General features: G+C 39.7%; 1 protein-coding gene across 1 annotated transcript in view; it reads right to left on the minus strand.

Moving 5' to 3' along the window:
- Window positions 1-22,813, minus strand: part of LOC124157470 (xanthine dehydrogenase) — a 56,869-nt gene that overhangs the window by 30,252 nt on the left and 3,804 nt on the right. The window contains exons 2-5 of the mRNA XM_046532205.1: window positions 9,954-10,011; window positions 7,342-7,438; window positions 1,955-2,208; window positions 928-1,247 (exon numbers count right to left, since the gene is read on the minus strand). Coding sequence (XP_046388161.1) covers window positions 928-1,247; window positions 1,955-2,208; window positions 7,342-7,438; window positions 9,954-10,011 — 729 coding nt within the window. The remainder of the gene's footprint in view (window positions 1-927; window positions 1,248-1,954; window positions 2,209-7,341; window positions 7,439-9,953; window positions 10,012-22,813) is intronic.

Raw genomic sequence — 22,813 nt, forward strand, 5'->3', positions numbered from 1 at the left:
GAAATATAAGGGAGAAGGGATTTGCAAGAGACCTTGATAGTGGCATATTACCATTGAAATCATGGCCAGGAGTAAAGTATTAGGGTCGAACATACAAAGTGATTTTGATTTCCAATAGGTAAAACTGCATGAAGAAAGGTAAAGGCATGTGTATGAATAACCCATAGACAAAAGAAGTTTGCACCAAAATGGCAGCGTTAACCCTTTAGCTGTGAGACTATTTAGCTACCAGCCTGAGCAGGAGAGAACCAAGAAATATTTTGCCCCCTAGCCTGGCAGATTGTCTCCAAAGGAGCGAACCCTTATAATCCAGGGCAGCCCTTCTTTCTCTCCTGCTAACGGATGGGCCTACAATTGGGCACTTGTCGTAGGCATATTAACAGTGTGAAGCGGGATGAAAACAATAATAAATGGGTAGTATGGTAGAAAATGCCAGGAGACACCCCCTGCCGCGAAGGATGGCTGGGGAAAGTTAAGCCGCATCAGCAATCTCTACACTGAGGTTAAGTGCTCTTGGGCTCCAACTGGGTAGCAATAAAAATTTAGGGAAACTACCATAGGTGAAACGTTTAAGAACTTTTCCCCGCAGTCAATGTACAAAGGCTTTAAAAACGTCCCCGCAGTCTGAGGGTTATGAAATTATAAAAATCTTCAATGAATCATATTGTTTTTTTTTACCATAGCTTAACTAAGTTGAGTACAGTTTGCCTAAATGCAAAATATTACCACAGGACAGACATTAGAGACAGCAGCAATGTATATTTACGGACATATTTTTATTTATTTTTATCTTATATAATGGCTTTTATAAAGAAGTTTCTTTTTGAAAGCACAATGAAAGAAAACATCTTTAAACCCCTGTTCTCACTCAATTGTTTTCTGGCTAGTCTAAAATATGAACAATCACCTCAAATTCATGCAGCTTACCTGCAATTCAGGTGGAAATATAGGTTCCTGTGAGCTATCATAGGGTTTGAAGGAAGAACTATCAAAAAGGATTTCCACATCTCCAGGTGCCATCTGTCCCCCATTGCAGCACCCATTGACAGCACCATTTGTCTTACAGCAGCCATTTACATTAGCCTGTCCGTTTGACTTACAGCAGCCATTTGCAAGATCGTTTCCACACCCATTTGAGGTTGTGCCATTGAGAGCGGGTAAGCGAGAGCCACACTGCTCCCACTCCTCTGTTAGGGTGCGGAATCCTTCAATGATTGGGCGGTAGCCAGTGCACCTGCACAAGTTCCCTGGAGATTTGAAAGAGAATATTTATTTATTTAAGCATTTACATGGCTAATCATCCTTTTAAAATTTTTACATTACAAATGGCACAATTTATAAAGAAAAACATATCTTGACACAATTATATGTATTTGCAAAACAATTAAAGTGTTGAAAATATTAGCATGCATGCACTACATTTTGTGTATTATCCTTGTAATAGGTATGAATAATTGGATATTTATTTTTACAATATGATGTTATGCTACATTTGCTACATCGAAATTAAGAAGCAAATTCTTGTTATGACACCATCAGTGGCGCAGCAAGGGGGGGGTTTAGGGGGATAAAACCCCCCCAGACCTCACAGAAATTTTTAAGTTAAATCTATTTTACTTAATTAGATTAATATTACTTATAGAAATTGAGAGGATTATTAATAAAATATCCCCCAAAAGGCCATAAAAATCACCATTTTGAACCATTTATCTACATTTATTTCCGGCGGAAGGCCTTCGCACCTCCCGCTTACCCTGGTGGGTATGCAATACCCTAAGCACCCCAGTATTAGTTGCGCCTGAAACCCCCCCTAGCCTTAATTCCTGGCTGCGCCCCTGGACACCATATGGTTAAACAATTAATTTCTTTTTGGAGCTTAACGCAATCCTCTAGACCATAAGCAGCAATATAAAATGTTTTTTGGGTGAAATACCACCAGGGCCAAAATGCTCACCTTGGAAGGCGATCTCCATGTCTTTCATAGATGGCTTGTGACCACTCCCTCCAGTGCTGCAGGACCTCAGAAGGGAGTACATGGACATGACAATACCTGGAGTGCAGAAGCCACACTGAGACCCATGGGCCGCAGCAATTCTCTGCTGAACAGCATGTAGGCCACGCTTGGTGCTACCAATGCCCTCCACTGTGGTCACCGCCTGACCATGCACCGCACACACAGGCGTCAGACATGCGTTAGCTGACAAGTGACTGAGATGCAAACAGTCAAGGATGTAAGCGCAATATATTAATGGAATGCTCATGGTCTTCTCAACAACCCCAGTATCCTACCACATTGAGCCAATGTTGGACCAAGATGACAATGCTGGCTTTTATTGGTCATGAACCGCCAATGAAAACCGTTAATGGCCCAATATTGGCTATCCCACATAATGCCACCAAACTGAATGTGAGCTATTTTACAATGGTTATTTATGGAATTCAACAATATTTTATCCCTCACTGCACATTAATATGTGACAAACCAATGTTTTCCTTTTTTTATGTACTAATATAAATATCTAAAGTCATAGGAGGGGCATTGACCTCCCTTCCGAGGACGAGTGTGGGGGAGTGGTTATTCCCCAGATATCAGATATTGGCTATTTATTGGTTCTCATCTCATTGCCATTATATAGCCAATATAGGATGCCAATGAATAACCAACATTGGCCAATATTGAGCAACTATCAGTGCGGATCTATGGAGGGGTAAGGGGGCTATAGCCCCCCCTTGGGCACCCAATTTACAATAGATAGAAATGTAATTTTGTTCGGACCCGCACTACTGCTGTAAGGTTGAACCCCACTTACAATTAGCCTCCCTCTTGTCCCTATCGTGGATACACCACTGGCGACTATTAGGGAAGAAGAGGGCTCCACTACTGCCCACATTATAACTGAGTCATAGAGAATCTTGGGGGCAATACAAGATATGTTCCCAGGCCATATGATGAATCCTGAATATGGTTGCCAGCCTACCCAAACTTTCCACTTTTCCCCATATCCTTAAAATTATTTCATTTACATTTAAAATTTTATATTATTTTCCCTTTAGATTCTCTCTCCCTCAATTCCGAACGCCTCAAAGAAAAGCACTGCCTGAACGAGTAAATGAACTGAGAGACTAATGACGTCACCAACTCATGAAGAAGGGCGGCAGCTTTCCCGCTTTCACATGTTAAACTAACGAGAAAATGCCTGAATAGGGAGGATTTTGCGATTTTGGATCTAAGAGAACGACCCTATTGTTGCACTTTTTACCGCTCAAGAGTGATCGCAAAACGTCAGTTTTCTTGAGAAAAAAACGGAAATACTTGAAAACCTATTCGCATTGTAACAAACGGCGAAAGTCCCCGAAATCGAATGACGCCGGTAACATTCAACTTACAACAATTAAACGGTTAATACTTCGGTATTTCGTGGCTGTTAGTTTTTGAAGTAGACAACGGCAAAAAAATAAGCTTAAACATATTCCATTTCCATAAAACTTTTTATTCCATTGTACCAAATACTAAATCTAAATTTAAACAATTATTATTTGGTGATTTGAACATTGAAAGCTCTAGAAGTAGACTATTGGGCAATACAATTCTATTGAAAACGAGGTATCTTTTTTACCTCAAATAGAATCCGAAATAAAAATTTCTGATGAAGGAGGTCATTATCATCAACTAACAATCCGAAGGGGTCAATGAAACCGGATGAGGTAAAAAAAAATTAAACGGAAGTTAACACGTTGACGACCAAGCCAGTTGCCGTGATCGGTAGTGAAAGTTCCCGCCAGTGATAGTGACCGGCCACGGTGCGACTAAATCCCGGTGAATTTCTAACGCAATTTGTGATCGGGTCCGATTGCTTAGGCAATGATAGGGGCCATAGAGGTCACCACAATAACCACAGTACTTCAAAGCAGAGTAAAATTAAATTTAGGCATTCGAAACGGTATCTCAACGTTTCATAAACCAATAATACGAAAACAGCCAGGTAGCCAGGAATTAGCTTCGGGGATAGGGGGAGCCGGGGTGGTAAGCTGTTTGCGTACACTGACACTTTGTTGCCAATTTCCAGGCATCGGAAAACCATGCATTTAATCAAGCTTTATATTTCGTTTCCATGGAGTCAGGGGCGGATCCAGGATTTCTTCCTGGGGGGGGGGGGGGCACAAGCAAGGCCGTATCCAGGATTTTATTCTAGGGGGGGGGGCACAAGGATACCTCGTAATACAAAATGAACGCAATGATAATGGGACCGTATTAAAAATCTTGCATATTTGTAAGGGTCTAGGGGGGAAGGGGGGGGGGGGCACGTGCCCCCGTGCCACCCCCCTCTAGATCCGCCTATGCATAGAGTTGAAAGTTGAATTGATCGTTGTGTATCGACGGACATTACGAAATGTTACCACATCTAAAAAATTGAAATACAAGATGATAGGAGCTCCTAGGATAGTGTTTTCACAGCAGATGTATCGCGGGTAGACGTCATAAGGGGAAAATTTCGGGGAAGAGGGGCAAAAGCCCTCAAATCACCCCTGGCTTACAATTAGTGCCAGCATGCAACTGATAAAAAATCACCGATAGCGTCACGGGAAAAATATTTTTTTAAAACTACTGCGGTCGACGTGTAAAAATATAATCCATGCTCATAAAACCGAATTTCCAGGCAACGTTAACGAGGTGAATGACAGTGCCATACAAGGGCAAGGTCGTCTTACGAAATACTCGACTGGCCTTGCACGAAACGGCTTTTTATGAGAGGAGGAACTACATGACCCGTTTTAATTCTTCATTGATGCTTTCGCCGTCCATTACTGATAAAGTAAACGTTTTCGGGTCTTACCGCGTAGCATAGTTTTTCCCAACCCACCCAGGGGCGCAGCTAGGAATTAAGGCTAGGGGGGGTTTCGGGCGCAACTAATACTGGGGTGCTTGGGGTATTGCATACCCTCCAGGGTTAGCGGGAGGTGCGGAGGCCTTCCGCCGGAAAGAAATGAAGATAAATGGTTCAAAAAGGTGATTTTTACGGCCTTCTGAGGGATATTTTATTAATCCTCACACTATTCTATAAGCAATATTAATCCAATTAGGTAAAATAGATTTAACTTAAAAATTTCTGTGAGCTCTGGGGGGGAGGGTGGGGTTATCCCCCAAAACCCCCCCTCGCTGCGCCACTGAACCCACCAACTTGAAAAGTATATAAATTCAACCCACACCGGTGGCAGCCCGATCACCTTCGAACACAAAACACGCAGGGATCGCGAAACGTCGCGAGATAACCTGCACTGTGCGGTAAGGCTCGAAAAAGTTTATTTTAACTACATAACCCGTCGCTCATAAGCAAACAGGGCATCTCTACGCAACTGCAATGATAGAGCTCCACCCTTTAAATCCTTCTTGACCTTGCTGCTGAGATGATCTGTGGACGCTGCTAGATTGCGGGCCGCTGACGTTCAAGAAGCATCGTTGCAAACGTCATTAACATATAGTGCACGTCCAATACGTCCATTATTCGAATCACTGGATGCAACACAAAATCAATCTGAATTAATCGTAAGCGTACGTAAGTTATCACCGTCTCATTTCGCAAAAAGGTTGATAGATCGTAAAATCATACGGATTTAATGTCAACTTAGTCGGGTGATACATTTTTTATTCGAGTATTGACTCGCAATCCGAGTTAGGTGACACTCAACTTTTGCAATTTTTAAAAATTTTAAAAACTGCTACTGATCAACTTATATTTAATTAACTTGATTTATCTTTATGAGTAAATTTTTCACTTTGGATATCGAGGTCGTGAATGAGTAAATAACTTAGTTTCATAAGGATGATCTTGTCGCTAATTTTAATGGCTCTTTAAAATGCACTACACTCTTTTCTGGAGATTCCGTTAATTCACCCTATTTTCAGTGTTGCTCACCAAGATGAACTAACTTTATTCACTAAGTTTTATTAGCTAAACGCCAAGACCATTTGACGCTGGCTCAGTGAGACGAAGGCGAATAATCCAACTTTTCTTATTTTTTCCGATAATTTCTCACAAAAAACTATTTTTAGGCAGATGTACCGCTACGAGACTTGTATCCACTAAATATATTGTTCAACATAATGTTCTCGTAAACGAACACTCACACCACCAGTTAAGCCAAAGTTTAGCCTTAAAATTACGTTATATAATAAAACTGAAACGAGGCAGTCAAATAGATTTGGAGAGACCTTGGCAAAGAAAATCACAGGAGGATTTTTCTCAAAACTCCGTGATCACTGGCCCATTTGCTATCTATCGTGACCATCACGTTTTAAGTCCGTGTATAAGTCTGTGAAATCTCAGATGTCAATTATTGGACGGTGTGGTAAAGATGCGTTGTGTAACCCCCTGTTCACAACAATGGAAAATACTTAGGACTTTGATGAGCTAAATTATCATCATCATCATCATCATAAGTCGTTAAATTAGTAAAATTAGAACCTCATAATTATGATGTTATTAGTTAGGCTGACTTTATTATGATATTGAAACTTTCAAGGAGTAGAGAACAAATTTTTTTTATAATCTTTACCTCGACACTGAAATTTTACCTAAGTATATTCTCCGAGGCAAAATTTTCACATCTGAGATGTAGGTAATAATTAAAAATGGTACATATACTCCATGCATAGCGAAAAATTTCATCTCAAACCCTAACTTCGAGGGTTTTTGATTAGGATATCCGAAGGCTTCACCGAGGATTTGAACCGGGGACCCTTAAATCAGCAGCAAAGCTATCTACTCACTACTATCGGCGCAATAAAGGTAGAACGCTGAATCAATAAACTAGGAGTAAAACGATATATTACGCGACCCTATGCAGCTTCGGCAGAATTTCATCCAAATGCTTTCTAGCGTTCTATCTTTTTTGCGCCGAAAATAGGTTACCGCAACCCCAGTCGCGTGATTCAAAATGATTCCTGAGCTCATGCGTGAAAAATGATCACGTCTTTGGCTTACAATTAGTTTGGGGATTAAGGAGACAATACAAATTAATATGGGGTGATATGGCAGGGGCGATTTCAGCTTCAAATTTAGGGGGGGTTGTAATGACCACACTCCGGGGATTATGGAATAACTCCCGCTATAGAGGGGCGTTTTCCCATGAAATTTTTGAGGCCCATTTTTTACGCATTTTGGAGGCTAAAATTTAAGTTTCATTCTTAATAGATGAAATGGAACAATTTTAAACATTTAAGGATAATTAAACTATTAAACTAATTGGAACTTTAAAAAATTTGATAAAATTTGGGGGGGGGGGTCATTACCTCTAAGACCCCCCTAAAATTCGTCACCGTGATGTGGAATTAAAGGATACACCACTTTCTTGGTCTCGTGGTCGTATTTGGATATCATGACGGTGCACGCTCCACAGCCCCCTTCGGCACATCCCAGCTTGGTGCCGCACAGGCGAACTGGAAAATCATCAGTCAAGGAAAGCACCCAAGAACTCGGAGAAAAATCCATTCAATGGCGAGAATTTTCTTATCCACAGTGCCTTTGATCACTCATTGAAAAAACATACACTTGAAGCAAGGAAAGAAGGCATTCAATCACAGAGCCATGAACAAGCCAAGTGAGTCTTGACAACTGGCAACAAAAATGGCAACTTTCCAATAGTAAATTAAATATAACGTCTAAATATAAATGGTTATAAGTATGAATCATTCAGTATTAAAAATAAGCATAATCATTGGTGGTGCATCAATACACATGAACAAATATAATACATGCAGTGATATAGTGGAGTGAACTAGATAGCTCATTGCATTCAAGTATTGATGTTGAATGATAATCTCAAATAACTGACAGATAAGTAGTGTATTCCCCCACGATTGAAAATGAGATAACCGCGGATAGTGGGAAAGTCACACTATACCAAATGCCAATCGCGAATCAAAGTGACGAAAAAAATAGTTACTCATAGCGCACTTGATTGAAGTGTTCGACGCTCATGTAATAAACTTCGTAACTTATTGATATGACCGATCGTTTTAGGAACACCCTCTTCCAACCACCTCATGAAAACATGATGAGGCTATGAGTGTAATGGGAATGCTGTAGGCATCATGATATTAAGATGAAGGTTATCAAGATAGAAAGTTCAACCCAGCATTAAATGCAAGTTAAAGTTATCCTCCTTTGTTATGGTCCACTTTGCCAAATACGTGGTAACTGACCGGGTTAAGCTCAACATCCGTCACGCCAAATAGATGAACTAATCACATCGACACATACTTAAGGGAATAATGCATTTTCGTGGACTTAAGTAAACTCTTGAGGGCATGGGAGAAAAGAAATTTCATTGAAATACAAAGACATTCGTGGCAATAAAAATATCATTTACTTAACAGATTATACTCGGAAAATAAGACAGAGAATCAGTCCTATGACATATAATTTCAGGTTTCCTCCGTGGATGCAGTGAAGAAAGCCTACGCGGGTTAAGAAAGAAATATGATTGACTCCAACGTTTCGGAGAGTTACTACGCTATCGTATCTAGGGATCCGGAACTACTATAATCTCCAAGATAAAGAATCCGAGTAAACTACCGAAAAATAAAGAATTGAGACAGTCAGGGATGGCAAGCAAACGAAAGTCAAAATCAGTAAAATTTCAATAGTTTCGTTCCCGGGGGTGAAATGTAGAAACGAAACGAAATGGATTTAAACCCGGGGTTGAAACAAAATCGGAGTCAAAACTACTTCGGTTCGAAACTAAACTAAAACTCTGGAAGGAGACGAAACACAGATAATGTTTCGCACCGGAGAGACCACGTGATTCACCTTCAAACAGTTTAGTTTCGACCCACACACCGACTACGAAGTAGAGGTTCTGCCTACCGCCAGAAGATGCATGGGGCACTCATATTTTTTCCACTAACAGCAGAACGGTGAACGCAGACGTGCCATTCGATGTTTAATCTCAATGATTAAACCTCTCTAAACGCATGTCAAATGTAATGGGTCGAAACTATTCCCTCTTATCCCCCTCCACTCAACCTCTGCGATCGAAACTTAACTATGAGCAGCGGAGTTTCGATTCATTTAGTTTCGTTCCCGGGAGTAAAGTTTCGTCCCGAGTCGAAACTAAACTCCTTGGTGATTTTAATTTCGTGCGGGAACGAAACTGAACCCAGGCCTCGTATTTTCGTTTCGCTCCGGGTCGAAACGAAACATTTTCGTTTCGTTTCATTTGCCATCCCTGAAGGCAATAAGACCACTGGCAAACCTGAGAAATTACATAGCAATCAATACTTGCTTTGCATAGAGACAGTGGCGCCGACTCCATGGGGCGTGAGGGGGCCCGAGCCCCCTCAAAGATTCGTTTGGGGGCGCGGAGCCCCCTCAATAATTCAAGAAAACAATTAAGTTATATTATGCTTTGTGAAATCACAAAAATGTATTGGTGATTTTTATTTCCCATGCTTGACGATAGTTACCTTTTAAAATAAATTCAACAATGAGTGTTGAAACAAATAATTATAAGGTTAAGCAGGTTAACTGAATCAAGTGGTGTGAATCATGGTAGTGTTTCGGTGCTGCGACACACTTTCAATTTAACCTCTTCCTGGAGCAAGACCTCCGATATGGGCCCCCCAATATTTTTTATAAGTCGGCGCCCCTGCATAGAGACTGATCACAAATAATAATTGATACTTAAAGAATTTACCCTCAAGCAGGAAATATTTTTGAGAATTTCAATGTTCATTAATATTAAATTTATGAAAATTTTTTTATGCAGGGTAGGGTTAATTTTCACCTCGTTTCACACTCTCTCAATTCATTTGAAATACTTCTTCTCGTTACATAAAGTATAATTTAGCACAAAAGTTAACTAAAAGCATTTATCATATTTGAGGACAACTAAATCCACTTTCTTGAATGAAGCTAATTGTAAGATCACTGAAACATGAAGTCAAAGGATACGTTTGTTTCTCAAGTAATAAAGAAGTGTCCACTCAGGATTTATATTATTGTCCGCCACCTGAAAATAAAAACAATACATTATTTCAAAATTAAAATAAAATCAACATTTCAAAAATACAAAATTCACGTAAACGAGGCCTTTTTTGAATGAAAGTCGATAAGGAGGTAAAAAATGCAATAACGCTTTTTTATCACATTTAATTTCTCCTTAAGTCGCAACATAGCGACACAAAATCTATCATTTAGTAACTATCGACGAAGGAATGACAGGGTTTCGAATTCAATCCAATGTGACGATTCTGTGCCCTATTTATGCCTTCGGGGAATTGCATACGAAGACATCCATATGAAATAAACAATAGCGATATTCACACAAATTTCTTCATTTGTCAGATAAGTAATGTGTCACCCACTCAAATCAATGGGAACGAAACAAGAATGATTTATCTTTCATGTGTACTGAGCGATAAGAAAAATTAAGCGCGAATGCGTTTGGGAAGATAATGAAAATAAATCATGAACTTCAAGACTAACAAGGTTTCGGATTAATAGCGGAGATTAAGACACTATATCCAAAGTCCTATAAATGAATCGTTATTTCTGATGACATTTTTGCATACTACGGAGTGTTTGCCAGAGAAGCGTGAAGAGCGGCTGCGGAAAATTCGATTGGTAAACTTTTTCTTGAGGGGAGGGGTGAGATGAGGGAGGCCCAAGCTTTCTCGAGCGTGGGATCGGAGGCGGGTGAGAAGAGGGGCCCACCTAAAAACCCCCAGGTAAGTTATTCATTAGATCATTGCCAAGGTACGATATTTGTTCTCTGAATGAAAAACGTCATACTACCATTGGAGAGGTAGCATTATTTTCCCGGCGATAAAATTACTCATTACGATGAAATTATGGAAAGGTAAACTGACGATGCGTAGAAGAAGTGAAGTTCTTCACCACTAGAAGCATCGTATTCATCCAACTCATTTCCATCAGCGAAAGATTTTCCTCAAAATTTACTCTGATTAAACTATTGGACAACTGGGCGACTCACCAAGATATCATCATGCCCTGGGGACTCGTTACACGATTCCTTAACACGATACAGTTGACGAATTTTCCTCAGAGCGAATCATACAAACAAACGAAATCTTGGCAGTGTACAAAATATATCTTAATACCCTTAGGCAACCACATAAAGGTACTCATTTGACCTCAATTAACTACTGTGGAATATTCAGGTCCATTGAATAGGTAAACTTTGAAGAAGTTCACAATGCAGAGAAATTTTGCGGACCACTCAGCCACAAATAAAATCATAAAAGACCATTCTCACCATTCCCATTGTCGCTACGTGCAGAAACTCTTCCTCACGATGAAATTTAAAATTAGTAGAGTAAGACTATCAAAATATGGATTAACAGTTCAATTAGAATATCTACAGACTCACATTCGTACCTCGTTCAACACGTCTCCTTTTCAAATGTCCCCATTCATTGAAAACTTACACTGTTTGAACGGGTAAAGAGGGTTTCATGGACCACCGGTTGAGGAGAAACAGTTTTCGAGTAGGATGGCGTACATATCTACCATAGCGGAGTACTTGAAAGTTGAAATACAAAGGAGTGATATATGCTCGAAAATAAACGAATAGCCAGCATAGAAAACAAAAGGCGAAGGTTCACAAGGATCATAACCATTAGCATAATCAGGGAATTTGGTTGGGGGAAGGGTCCATACCGGCACCACCCACCCTCCAGGGGGTATCCACACTTCAAGAAGCGATGCTTCTCACACGGAATGTTTTTCAGATAACATTCTCATAACATAAATGATTCCTTATTTCTGATGGAATTTTTTTATACAACTGAGTGTTCACCAGAGTAGTGTGAAGTGTGGCTGCGACTAATTCGATTTGTAAAATTTTTCAAGGGGGGGACAAAGGAGGGAGGCCCAAGCTTTCTCGAGCGTGGGATCGTGGGAAGTGGAGACCGGCCCACCAAACAGCGAGGAGCGCTCGCTGTTTGTTACTTCTGCCTCGCAGATTAGAGTCCCGATGAATTTTTTTCTTTCTTATGATTTGAGGAATCACTGTTTCAACCCTGTTTTGTGGTAAGGAAATGTTGCCACCGATAACCAAAGAAACGAATCCATCCTTCCACGGTACACACACTCACAAAGCTAATGATACAGAGACAGAAAAATTGCATTTAAAGGCGCGTCATTTACGTGATTTTGAGGATAAAACGTGTAACTGGTCGCATAATTTGTTTTGCTCGGATGTAGCACGAAGTGACCTCAATTAGTTCGTTCCCCTCTATCACCGAGGCCTGCTACGCAACGGATGTGTCTAGAGAAAGTTTATCATTGCTGACGTCGGTTCCCTTGGCGGTCGGACGAAGGTTGTTTTCATTATGCTCTCGCTAAAGCCAATCAACCGACGAATATCCGCGTTTTTTATTTATTTCTTTACGTCTTCGTATCCTGTGTGCTTCTCCTGAAGAAGTGATAACGCAGAGTGAGGCGATTGCAGTTCGGATAACAAAAATGAATTGTTATCCACTTTCGTATCTCCATGTATGCATTGTACGCCCACTTCAATCCGTGCACAATTTAAATGGGAGATAGATTCCTATTTGCTAGATTAAACGAGTTATTCTCGCTCTCTATTATGTTGTTTGTCTAATTATTAAAAAGTTGGAGTATCTGCGACTCCTCGGGATAATAATGTGGTGGTTCTCCCTCAACGATCTAAATGAGAAGACGGGACAACTTAGTTGGCCTCTGACGTTAGCCATGATGGCCTGATGAAAACAATCGTAAAAGGACAGGTAGAAGTGTGTGTATAGACCAAATAGTATTAATTTAAATATCCACGTTAATTTTATTCCTGGATATTACTCGAGATGCTGTTCCAATCGCGGTAAAATGTAAGAAGATTGCATTGTCGTCCAGTTCTGAGCTATCCTGAAAATTTCAGCGCTCTAGCTAGTCAGGAAGTGGTCGATATTTGTGTTACCAGGTATTTCCCGGAAATAAAAACAAACAAGAAAGCGAGAAAAAAGTGGTAAATAAATAATATGCATCGCTGCAATTGCGTACCAAGCAGTTTCCGCGTGGTTCCCCGTGTTTAAACTTTAGGCAATGGCACTTTGTACTCTTGGGAATTGAAGTCGTTATTTTCGTTAATGTGCATTTTTGAGAGTTCAAACCATTTGCCGAGTTCGCACCAAAATTACGATATTCCGAAAAAATAATGTGCTATAGTTATTTAGTTTTTATTATCTTATCGAAACGATGTATTTATCGACTTCATCCGTCGCCAATTTAATTTTAGTCGGCGTCACAAGAAAACAGTTCAGGCGAAAATTTCATTCGCAAATTAGGAGAGTATTTTCAAATTACTCTCAATAAACGCCATGAGGTAATGACGAAGGGGAATTGTTGCACGAATGAGTAGCTCAGCGAGCTTACCATTGAGGGAAATTTATAGTTAAGCCTGAATCACACGATCATTTTTTTTCGTCGCGAAAGTAATCACTATCGAGATCACTTATCCCGTCGCGAAAAGCAATCGCTGTTGTGATCATTTTTCTGAATCACACGGTCGCTCCCGCCGTCGCTTTTTGCATCATTTCCAATATCACAGCTCGTTGTCATAGGACCCACACCACGAAATTATATAGCGTGTTTGTTTATTTATGCCGTTCCCACATTTGTCAAACGTGGCGCTGCAATCACACCATACGGTCATGCTATCTGATTGGCTAATATGGGGTTTTAGTGACGGTTTTAGCGACGGAAAAAGCGACCGGACGAGTGATGAAAAATAGGGATGGGAATCCACATCGCGATCGCCATCGCGAAAAACAATTGCCGCCGACGATCATTTTGCGCAGTGCTCGCGATAGTGATCACTTTCGCGACGAAAAAAAATGATCGTGTGATTCAGGCTTTAGTCACTGACTGTCGAGGAATGCGGAAAGAATATGTGTACGGACGCAATCATCATTGTGAATGAAAATCGAGGTCTTCATAATTCCACAGGATTTATGTAACCAGCCGTGGATGAGGCGTGGAAAGACAGCATCAGGGAAAAACACTGGTGCAAACCCATACTTATACACAGGCAAGTCATTCCACATTTTCAATTTTTAGCTGTAGGCAGTGATGGGAAGAGTATTGAAAAAATATAATCAGACTCAATTAAAACTTCACTTTCATATTAAAAATTACTATTTCTAAAAGTAATCTGAATGATTAAAATTGCAATTGCAATTCCTCTGTAAATGATGAAATCGCTTTCAATATTTTCTTTAACGGGGAGTACTTACTATAAAGCAAACCAGCATTTTAATTTTTATTCACTGCCGTTGCACGAAACAGCAATAAAATGTTTGATCTAGGCAATTTAGGCATAATTAAATATGCTCTGACAAGAATATATAACTGTGAATGAGGTCAGTGTGACTGGAAATACCTTCCGATCTGCGAGCGTGCAGTTCAAAACTTCCCTTTGGATTTGACTAAAATGTAACGATTACTTGCATGAGCATTGAATTAGATTACAAGTAAAAATTTAAATTTTAAAAATGTGTTGACTACAAGTAATAATTACCAAAGACGTTATCGTTAGGAGAAATTCATTTAATTTTACTACGTTACATCACATGACTGGTTGTAAGTTAAAGAGGCGTTTACCGATAGGGTGACGTGGGGTGAATGGGGTGTATTAAGGCAGGGAGTGAACTTGAAACTGGAGATCAGAGAATTTCGTTTCGTAATCCAAACGCAGAATTTTGAACAAATATTTGTCATATACTCGGAGACTACTTAGCCTCACAGGAGCATTCTATAAGTTTACAAAGGGAATAATCGTCCATATCATGCAAATAAACCAGTATTTAGCGTACTTTTTTTAAGTATTACAATAAAAAAAGAAAACATAAAGTGATGCAGGCAGATCAACAAGACAATCTATAAATTGTTACAGAAACAATTTTTTTTAACAATACGCCATTTGTACAGTAAATTAAATTACATTTATTTCATATTAATATATATATAATATATATATATATCATTGTATTGTGCAATTATACCGAATATGGCATTAAATTAGGGAGAGGTAAAAACCTATTGTGATAGGGATGGGAAATAATTCACTTTGTCGCTCACGTACCTGGGGTTAGAGGCGGGGAGTGAACTTAAAAAAGATCGGTGTGAATTCCATTTACTTTCGATGCAACTTAGGGTACTAAAAGCAGGTTCGTAGGGGGAGTGCAGATAAGGTGGGGGCGGAGGTTAGGCTGGAAGGATGGTCCAGAAGAGGGGAATGAAAAGGGAACCAAATATCTTTGGCCATCATTTCTTCACATTTCGCACTTTGCAACATCTCTCAGTTCTCCAGTGCATCTAGTTCAAATCCTTTCTCTTCCCATTGTAACTCCACTGGTTGGAAATTCCGGCTATGACCGAGACAAAAAATAAACATCCCTGCTTTTCCTTTTATTTCAGACAAGCCGGCTACCCGGCGTTGCTGGGGAAGGATAGTACCCAGAGAAGGGGAAACTTAGAAATCGGAATTAATGATCATACCTCTCAGTCGGAAAATATGAAAAAAACACAGATAAGAAACACGTTTTGTCGGAATGCACGGTTAAAAGGACTGCAAAGTTATTCGTTGGCCATTTACCTACGAACGATGAAGTTGCGCGAAAAGGCAGTATTGGATCTGGAAGATGACAAATCGGCCTTCACTTCGCGCAAAGCGCGCACAAAGTAATGCAAGCAGGACAAAGTGAATGGGGATTTTATCGCAAGGTGGGAGAGTAAGCAGAGGGTGGGGAATGGGTGCTAGGTGGCGCTTAACGCACTTTTGGGGTTCGGCAATGAGAAAACGATGCAAAGGACGCGTCGGACCCAACTGAAAGTAGCAATACGGGCCCCGGGAGCATGAAATGCACCTATGCACTAACCGTGGTCGCAATCGCTGCAGCCGTATGGAAACGCATAGGGGACAAACGAACAGAAATCCTTTTTTATATGTTTAGATGACATCACAGTACTTGGAATGCGCTGACTCTTTGCTTGCGTTTAACCTTTCGTCTATTAGAATATTTTATGGTACATCGCAATCACAACGTGCCTTTTTCAGTCTCCTTAATAAATAATAATAAATAAATAAACTTTATTGGCTCTAGGAATCCTTTCCTTTGGAGCCTAAATTAATACATAATCATGAACACTCAGGCTGAGAAGGTTAACATAAAAAAAAAGAAGAAATCATGAAACACTTAACCAACCAACTCAAACAACCACCTGTATACAGATTTCCAAAGACATGAAACAAAATCAAAAACCATACAAAAACATACAAACCCAAAAATTGCAAGTTGCAGACGCTTATATAAATTCAGGTATCATAAAAATAAAAAGAAAACAAAGACTTTTTGAAATTATTGAATGCTGAGATATTTTTTAACTCTTGAGGAATCGAATTCCATACATGACATGAATTAATATAAAATGAATTTTGGTACATGGTTGTTTTATGAATAGGTACAATTAATTTATTTTTATTTCTTGTAAATCTTGTTTTTTTCATAAAGTTATCTATGTAAGGCTGGAAAATGTAACAAGGAGTTTCAGTTTTTAAAAGTTTATACATAAATAGACCCATTTGAAATTTTCTTCTTTTTTCAATTTTTAACATTTTTAATTCCTTATAATATGGAGTGACATGCTCATAATATCCAATGTTACACACATAACGCAAGATACAATTTTGTATTTTCTGTAATTTAGATATCTGACATTTATTAATGTTCGACATCACCAAAGAACAGTAATCAATATGAGGAATCAACAAAGCATTCGCTAGTTTGAGTCTCAATGGTATTGGCATTAGGTTACGGAAGCATTTTAACTGGTGCAAAGATTTAATTACCTTATTAGAAATGCATGCTATGTGTTCGTCCCAAGTTAGTGTTTTATTTAGAATAACGCCTAAATTTTTAACCTTTTCAGAATAATCTATTTCTACGTCATTAACTTGAATTTTAGGCAGTAAGCCGATGTTTATGGAAGACAAGACCTTGGCACTGCCTATTATAATGCTCTTAGTTTTCTGTGAGTTTAGTTTCAGACAATTTTTAGACGCCCATTCACATATAATTGAGATATCTTCGTTAACTTGTGCAATGGCGCTAGAGATCGCATTGCGATCGCAGTCAATATAGATCTGCAAGTCATCAGCATATAGATGGTACTTACAATGACGTATCTTATTTGGGAGGTCCTGAATGTAAATGACAAAGAGCAATGGCCCCAGTGTTGACCCTTGGGGGACCCCATGTTCGACAGGGAGTAATTCAGAATGTACATTGTTTTTCCGATCATTCACCGCCTGGAAACGTTGACTCAAGTAAGAACGGAACCATTGTAAAACAGAATTAGATATTTTCAAATTAGATAGTCTTTTTAAAAGTATACTATGGTTAACACAATCAAAAGCTTTACTAAAGTCGAAGAGTACCAATATTGTTATTTTCTGCTTATCCATTGAAAGTCTTATGTCATCTGTTATTTTAATCAATGCTGTTTGAGTACTATAACCTTTGCGAAACCCAGATTGAAAATTGTTTAAAAAATTATTTTTAGACAGATGTTCAGTAACACAATTAAACACGAATCTTTCAAGAGGTTTTGATAAGGCACACAGTATTGCAATAGGGCGGTAGTCAGACATTTCTACAGGATTGGGCTTCTTTTTAATTGGTTGAATGAGAGCAGATTTCCACAAGGAGGGGAAGTTAGAGTAATCTAACGAGCAATTATAAATTGAAAGCAAAATTGGAAGAGCTAGATGAAGAATCTTTTTAATTACCTTAATACTGATTTCATCTACTCCCTTACGCTTTCCTTCTTATTAAGTAGCCTTAGCCTGCAACTGCCTACCTGATTAAGTCTTCTAATAAAGCCTTAGCCAGCTGATTTTTATCCCTCGAAGTTTAATTTTTGTTTTGAGACGAAAACTTGAGTCGCTAATGTGTGTCATTGACCCTTGTAAGAATTTAGCTAGCTCAACGGTCGTTCCTCCCTGTTGTGTGATATATGATTGGATACCTGATTACGGCCTCAATTTTTTGCGGGCATTACTCTTACAGAATGTATACTTTTTTATTTTGATAGGTTTAATGGATTGCTCTTCTGTTCTAAGATTTAATTTTTCCTCACACATAGCCTCGGCAATTTCAGTGACCTTGGCTCTTCCTGTCCTGCCCGCATTGGGTTGAGGTTATGATGGGCATGGGCATAGCTGGGGAGCCGGTTACTCGAGAATCGTGATTACTCGTGGTACTGAAACAGCACCAAATCTTTACTTGCAATTATCTCTAAAACCAGGGCCAATTGAAGAGAAAGCCGCGTAATTTTTTCGTACATTTACTATATAGTTTCAGATAATAACAACGTCATTTAGATCCTGATTATAACTCTCGCGATATCTTCGTGTGAGAAGCGGATTGGGGACGAAAGTTAAAAAAAAAAATCGGAGCTGAAAACATTTGCGCAAAACCCACTTTATGAACCAAGTTCTAAGAGAAGATATGTTTCAGAGCGACACGGAGATCATCAAGTTAGGAAAACCCAACATTTCCAGGTCCGACAGCAATGATGAATAAAACAGGAATATTTACCGAACGGATAGGTGTAGGAATTCATGTTTCCCCCGAATAATTGAGGATTTAAAGCTGCAAATTCGAACGCAAGCAGCCAACTCTCTCCCGAAGCGTGCTTAAATTTTCTTAGCGGTCAACCTAACGCAACACGCCCATTACGGCGTCATGATTTTTTCCCATAAACATGGAGTCGCAAGTCCTTAGTTACATAATGGCAACGTTAATGTTATTTTGGTAAATTTTTACAAGAGGTACAATCCGGATTTCGCCTTCAAACCTTCACTTTCCTGTGGTATTTTTGCCTCCTGATTAACGTGGTGACATTCATTCCTGGCGCAAATTAATACTTTTCGAGATATTTTAACTTTTATGAATAGCGTTTTTCGGGTTCTGCGCATGCGCGGCCATATTGGAATGGCGGTAAATGAGTTTCACGGCACATGTTTGAAATTGTAAACAAGAGAAAAATATCCCTAGAGATGGTCCAATACATAACAAAGTGGGAGGTAAAAGTGGATAAATCACTTTCTGGGCACATGTACGGGCTGGTCAACTGGAAAAAAATATCCTTCGAGCTGGTCCAATACATAACAAAGTGGGAGGTAGAAGTGGGTAAATCACTTTCCCGGCACATGTACGGGCTGGTCAACTAAAATAAAAATATCCCTCGAGCTGGTCCAGTTGGTAGGGTGGGAGGTGTTTGCGCATGCGCAGAAGGTGAAGTGCGTAAAGGAAGGGGGTAGTAAGTGAAGATCGTAAATGGCGGCGCATGCGCAGAAGCGTAAAATGGCATACATAAAAGTGCCAATATCTCGAAAAGTATTAATTTGCGCCAGGAATGAATGTCACCACGTTAATCAGGAGGCAAAAATACTATAGGAAAGTGAAGGTTTGAAGGCGAAATCCGGATTGTACCTCTTGTAAAATAATACCGTTATTTTGGATCCTTGACTTACTGTCGGCGTCAAAATGATGTGCCGCTGTACTTTGCAAATTTATATCTGGACTTCAGTGCATGCCATAATAATGAATAATGCGTCATTTTAAAGGAAATGTTATTCTCAATTCTGATTTATTTATTGTTTTATGAAAAATTAAAAAATCAAGACACGCGAGTGCAATAAATGACTCCGCGCACCATAAAATTAGCCATTTTGTCAACTTCATAAACTTTGTAACTCAACCTATTACGTCTACAATGGTAGAGCTACGAAAACTGGTAGAGCTACGCGCGCGATATCTTCTGAGTTAGCACCACAGTCAGGCAACGCACTTACCCTCATATAATATTTTCGTTTATTACAACATTTCACATCACCACTATTCTTATTGATTATGGCTTAATATCTCTATATTTCCTCTGCGGTCAATTTATGCTGAAGAATAAAATGTGGCGAATATTTAACGTTGGCCATAACCAGGGGCGTGCAAGGACAAAGTGTTGAGGGAGGGGGGCACGTCCCGGGGATCAGGAACTGCCCTCTGTAGAAAATGTGAACATTTTTATCCCTTGAAATCACATTTTATGCTACTTTGGCACTAAAAATTACACAATTTATGGGTCTTCGGGAAGTTTTTTTACTAAAACTGTCGTATTGTAGCGATAGAATTAGTTATCTTATCACTACCTACAGTTTTGCTTACTTATTTATTCTTCCTCTTTATCTTTTTAAGTACAAAAAATTATATGAACTTCCGTGTTCTATCTCTTTCGTCCCCCAAACATTAACAACAACCCATTCTTGTTTTTTTCCATGACAACTTTATTTGTGGAGTTATTGAGGGTTTTCTATTACATTTATAATATACACGTCAAAACATATTGGCGGAGTAGGATAAATTATTATTTAGAGGTTAATATTTTTCTGCTAATTGGTTTGGGGGTGGGGGCACGTGCCTCCTGTGCTCCCCTTCCTCCTCACCTGGCTACGCCGCTGGCCACAATCAGGTAGGTATGCGACTCGAATGAATGAAAGAAAAGGTTCATGATCGTGCATCTTAAGAGCGCCGTTCAAGTTTTTCTGCCACTCGAAAAGCAACGCTGCGGTCACGATGAAGTATCGATAACTTTTCATTGAAGGGAGAGCGAACGGGACTTGTTATTGGAGGCACGCACCAGCGTGGGACGAAAACAGAATTTATCTGCGCTCTTTATCGTGAGCGTATGAACGAGAGTTAGGACGAGGTTAAAAAACGCGCCACGATATGGTGGTTATGGAAGGAATAGATACAGCGCTTCTCCATGTTTAGCCTTAAATTTACAAGTGATCACAAGTACACTACTCATTGCTGTTATTCATCAATTCAATGCCGCAACTTCAGAAATCACACAGCTGAACCATTCAAGGAGAGAATCAATGTTCCTCGTCGGATTGAATGGAGATATACTATGAGGACAGATGGAAAACTCAAGATATAAACTAGACAGCGTTGAAATAAATCACCCTGTTTCTATCCCCTATTGATAAGTCATTACAACTATAGAGAGAAAAGCATAATTAGCAGTAACTGAACCATTAGATAACACTCATCATCATCATTAGTCAACAATCCTAAGATTGGTTTGACGCAGCTCTCCATTTCCCTCTCCTATCCGCTAGCCTTTTCATAGCGACGTAAAATTTTTAAACTCCGAGGATTCTAGATGAATGGAGTCTAGGATTTATCCAAATTGGAATGACGAGGAGCTATTTTCCACAGAAAATAAACTCTTAAATCAGCCCAGGTTTCCTTGACGACCAAGTGGTAACATCGAAACCCGGATCTCATGAACTTTTTTCTTGTGGAAAGTTGAACCTCGTTATGCCAATGCTCACACAATTTTTGCCATGGAAGGATATAAACTTAATTTATGGAACAAATGCCCAGTGACGGCGCTAGCAGGTGCGGGGCTAGGGGCGAACCTTAAGTGCGGGGCCCTTCACTTAAAATATTATACTCTATACCCCATCTACAAACTCAAGCATTTTGAATCCCTACCACTCTCTGGCTAAGTATGTGTTCCCCTCCCAAATTCAGACTTCGTAATTACGCCGTTATGATACCAACACGCCTTTGAGTTCAAAATAGTATAATATAAATTAAATTTATAATTATATTTATTCATATAATTATAACGTAAAGTAAACATAAAAAGCGCGCTTTTAACTTTAAATTACTACATTATTATTCCTTTTTCATAATATTATTTTTTGTCAAGCACGGACTTAACAATACAGTAATAGTTGAAATTGCGTTTTCAAACTATCGTTTATTTTAATCTGTTTTCACGAACGCGGGGCCCCCCAAAGCGCGGGGCCTGGGGCAGTCGCCCCGGTCGCCCCGCCCTAAGGCCGGCTCTGCAAATGCCTTTAGATGAGCCTTTACTACATTGGCGGAGTTTTGGTGGGCCAGGGAGATCCTCGCCCTGTACATTAAAGTACAATGAAAACAAAAAAATGAAAATTTTTAAATAAATTTTAGCCTTAGTAGGTAGTTCAATACTGTTTTCAGAGGCTAATTTTAACGATTACCCAGGGACACTTAGGAGCTATTGAAAACCCCCCTTTTAACTTGCCCCTACACCCGCGGCAAGATTGCAGCCCCCCAACATAAAGCTCTTAACTTTGCCACCATGCTTTACTGAATCTTTCACCTGAGGACTTACATTCTCCGAAACGCTCAGAACAGACGTTTTCAATTCCCTAGGTTTTCAGCACCGAGATTCGACGTCCTTCTTCCACTTCAGAGCGACTCTAAACCGGTATTTCATCCCATTTTGGCGAGCTGAGGGATAGCGTAGAGCTGAAAAGGGAAAAAAAGACGGCACAAACTGCGCAGGAGTCAGTGGAAGCGGGAATAATCCACGGCGTGGCCTCTAGAAAAATTCCTCTCGCAAAACCGGCGACTCTAGTAGACATTCACGATTACGTAACTTGTAAAAAATAGTCACCGAATAACGTGGCCATTCGAACGTCGAGTCGGGACGTAAAAATTTCACCAACCCAATTCTTGACCACCCGGTTCATAAACCGGCATTCATGAGAATGAGCAGCATCCGAACGGCCAGACAAAACACTCCTACGTCATCCGCAGTCCACTCTTGACCCCTTCCACCGGGGTCGGTCGCGTCAATGATACGCAACGGATCCCGGCCGAGGGGAACTTGACACTAACTAGAATGATAAAAGTGCATGACCGTGGTTGCGAAAC

Source organism: Ischnura elegans, chromosome 4, assembly GCF_921293095.1.
Source record: "Ischnura elegans chromosome 4, ioIscEleg1.1, whole genome shotgun sequence".
NCBI lineage: Eukaryota > Metazoa > Arthropoda > Insecta > Odonata > Coenagrionidae > Ischnura > Ischnura elegans.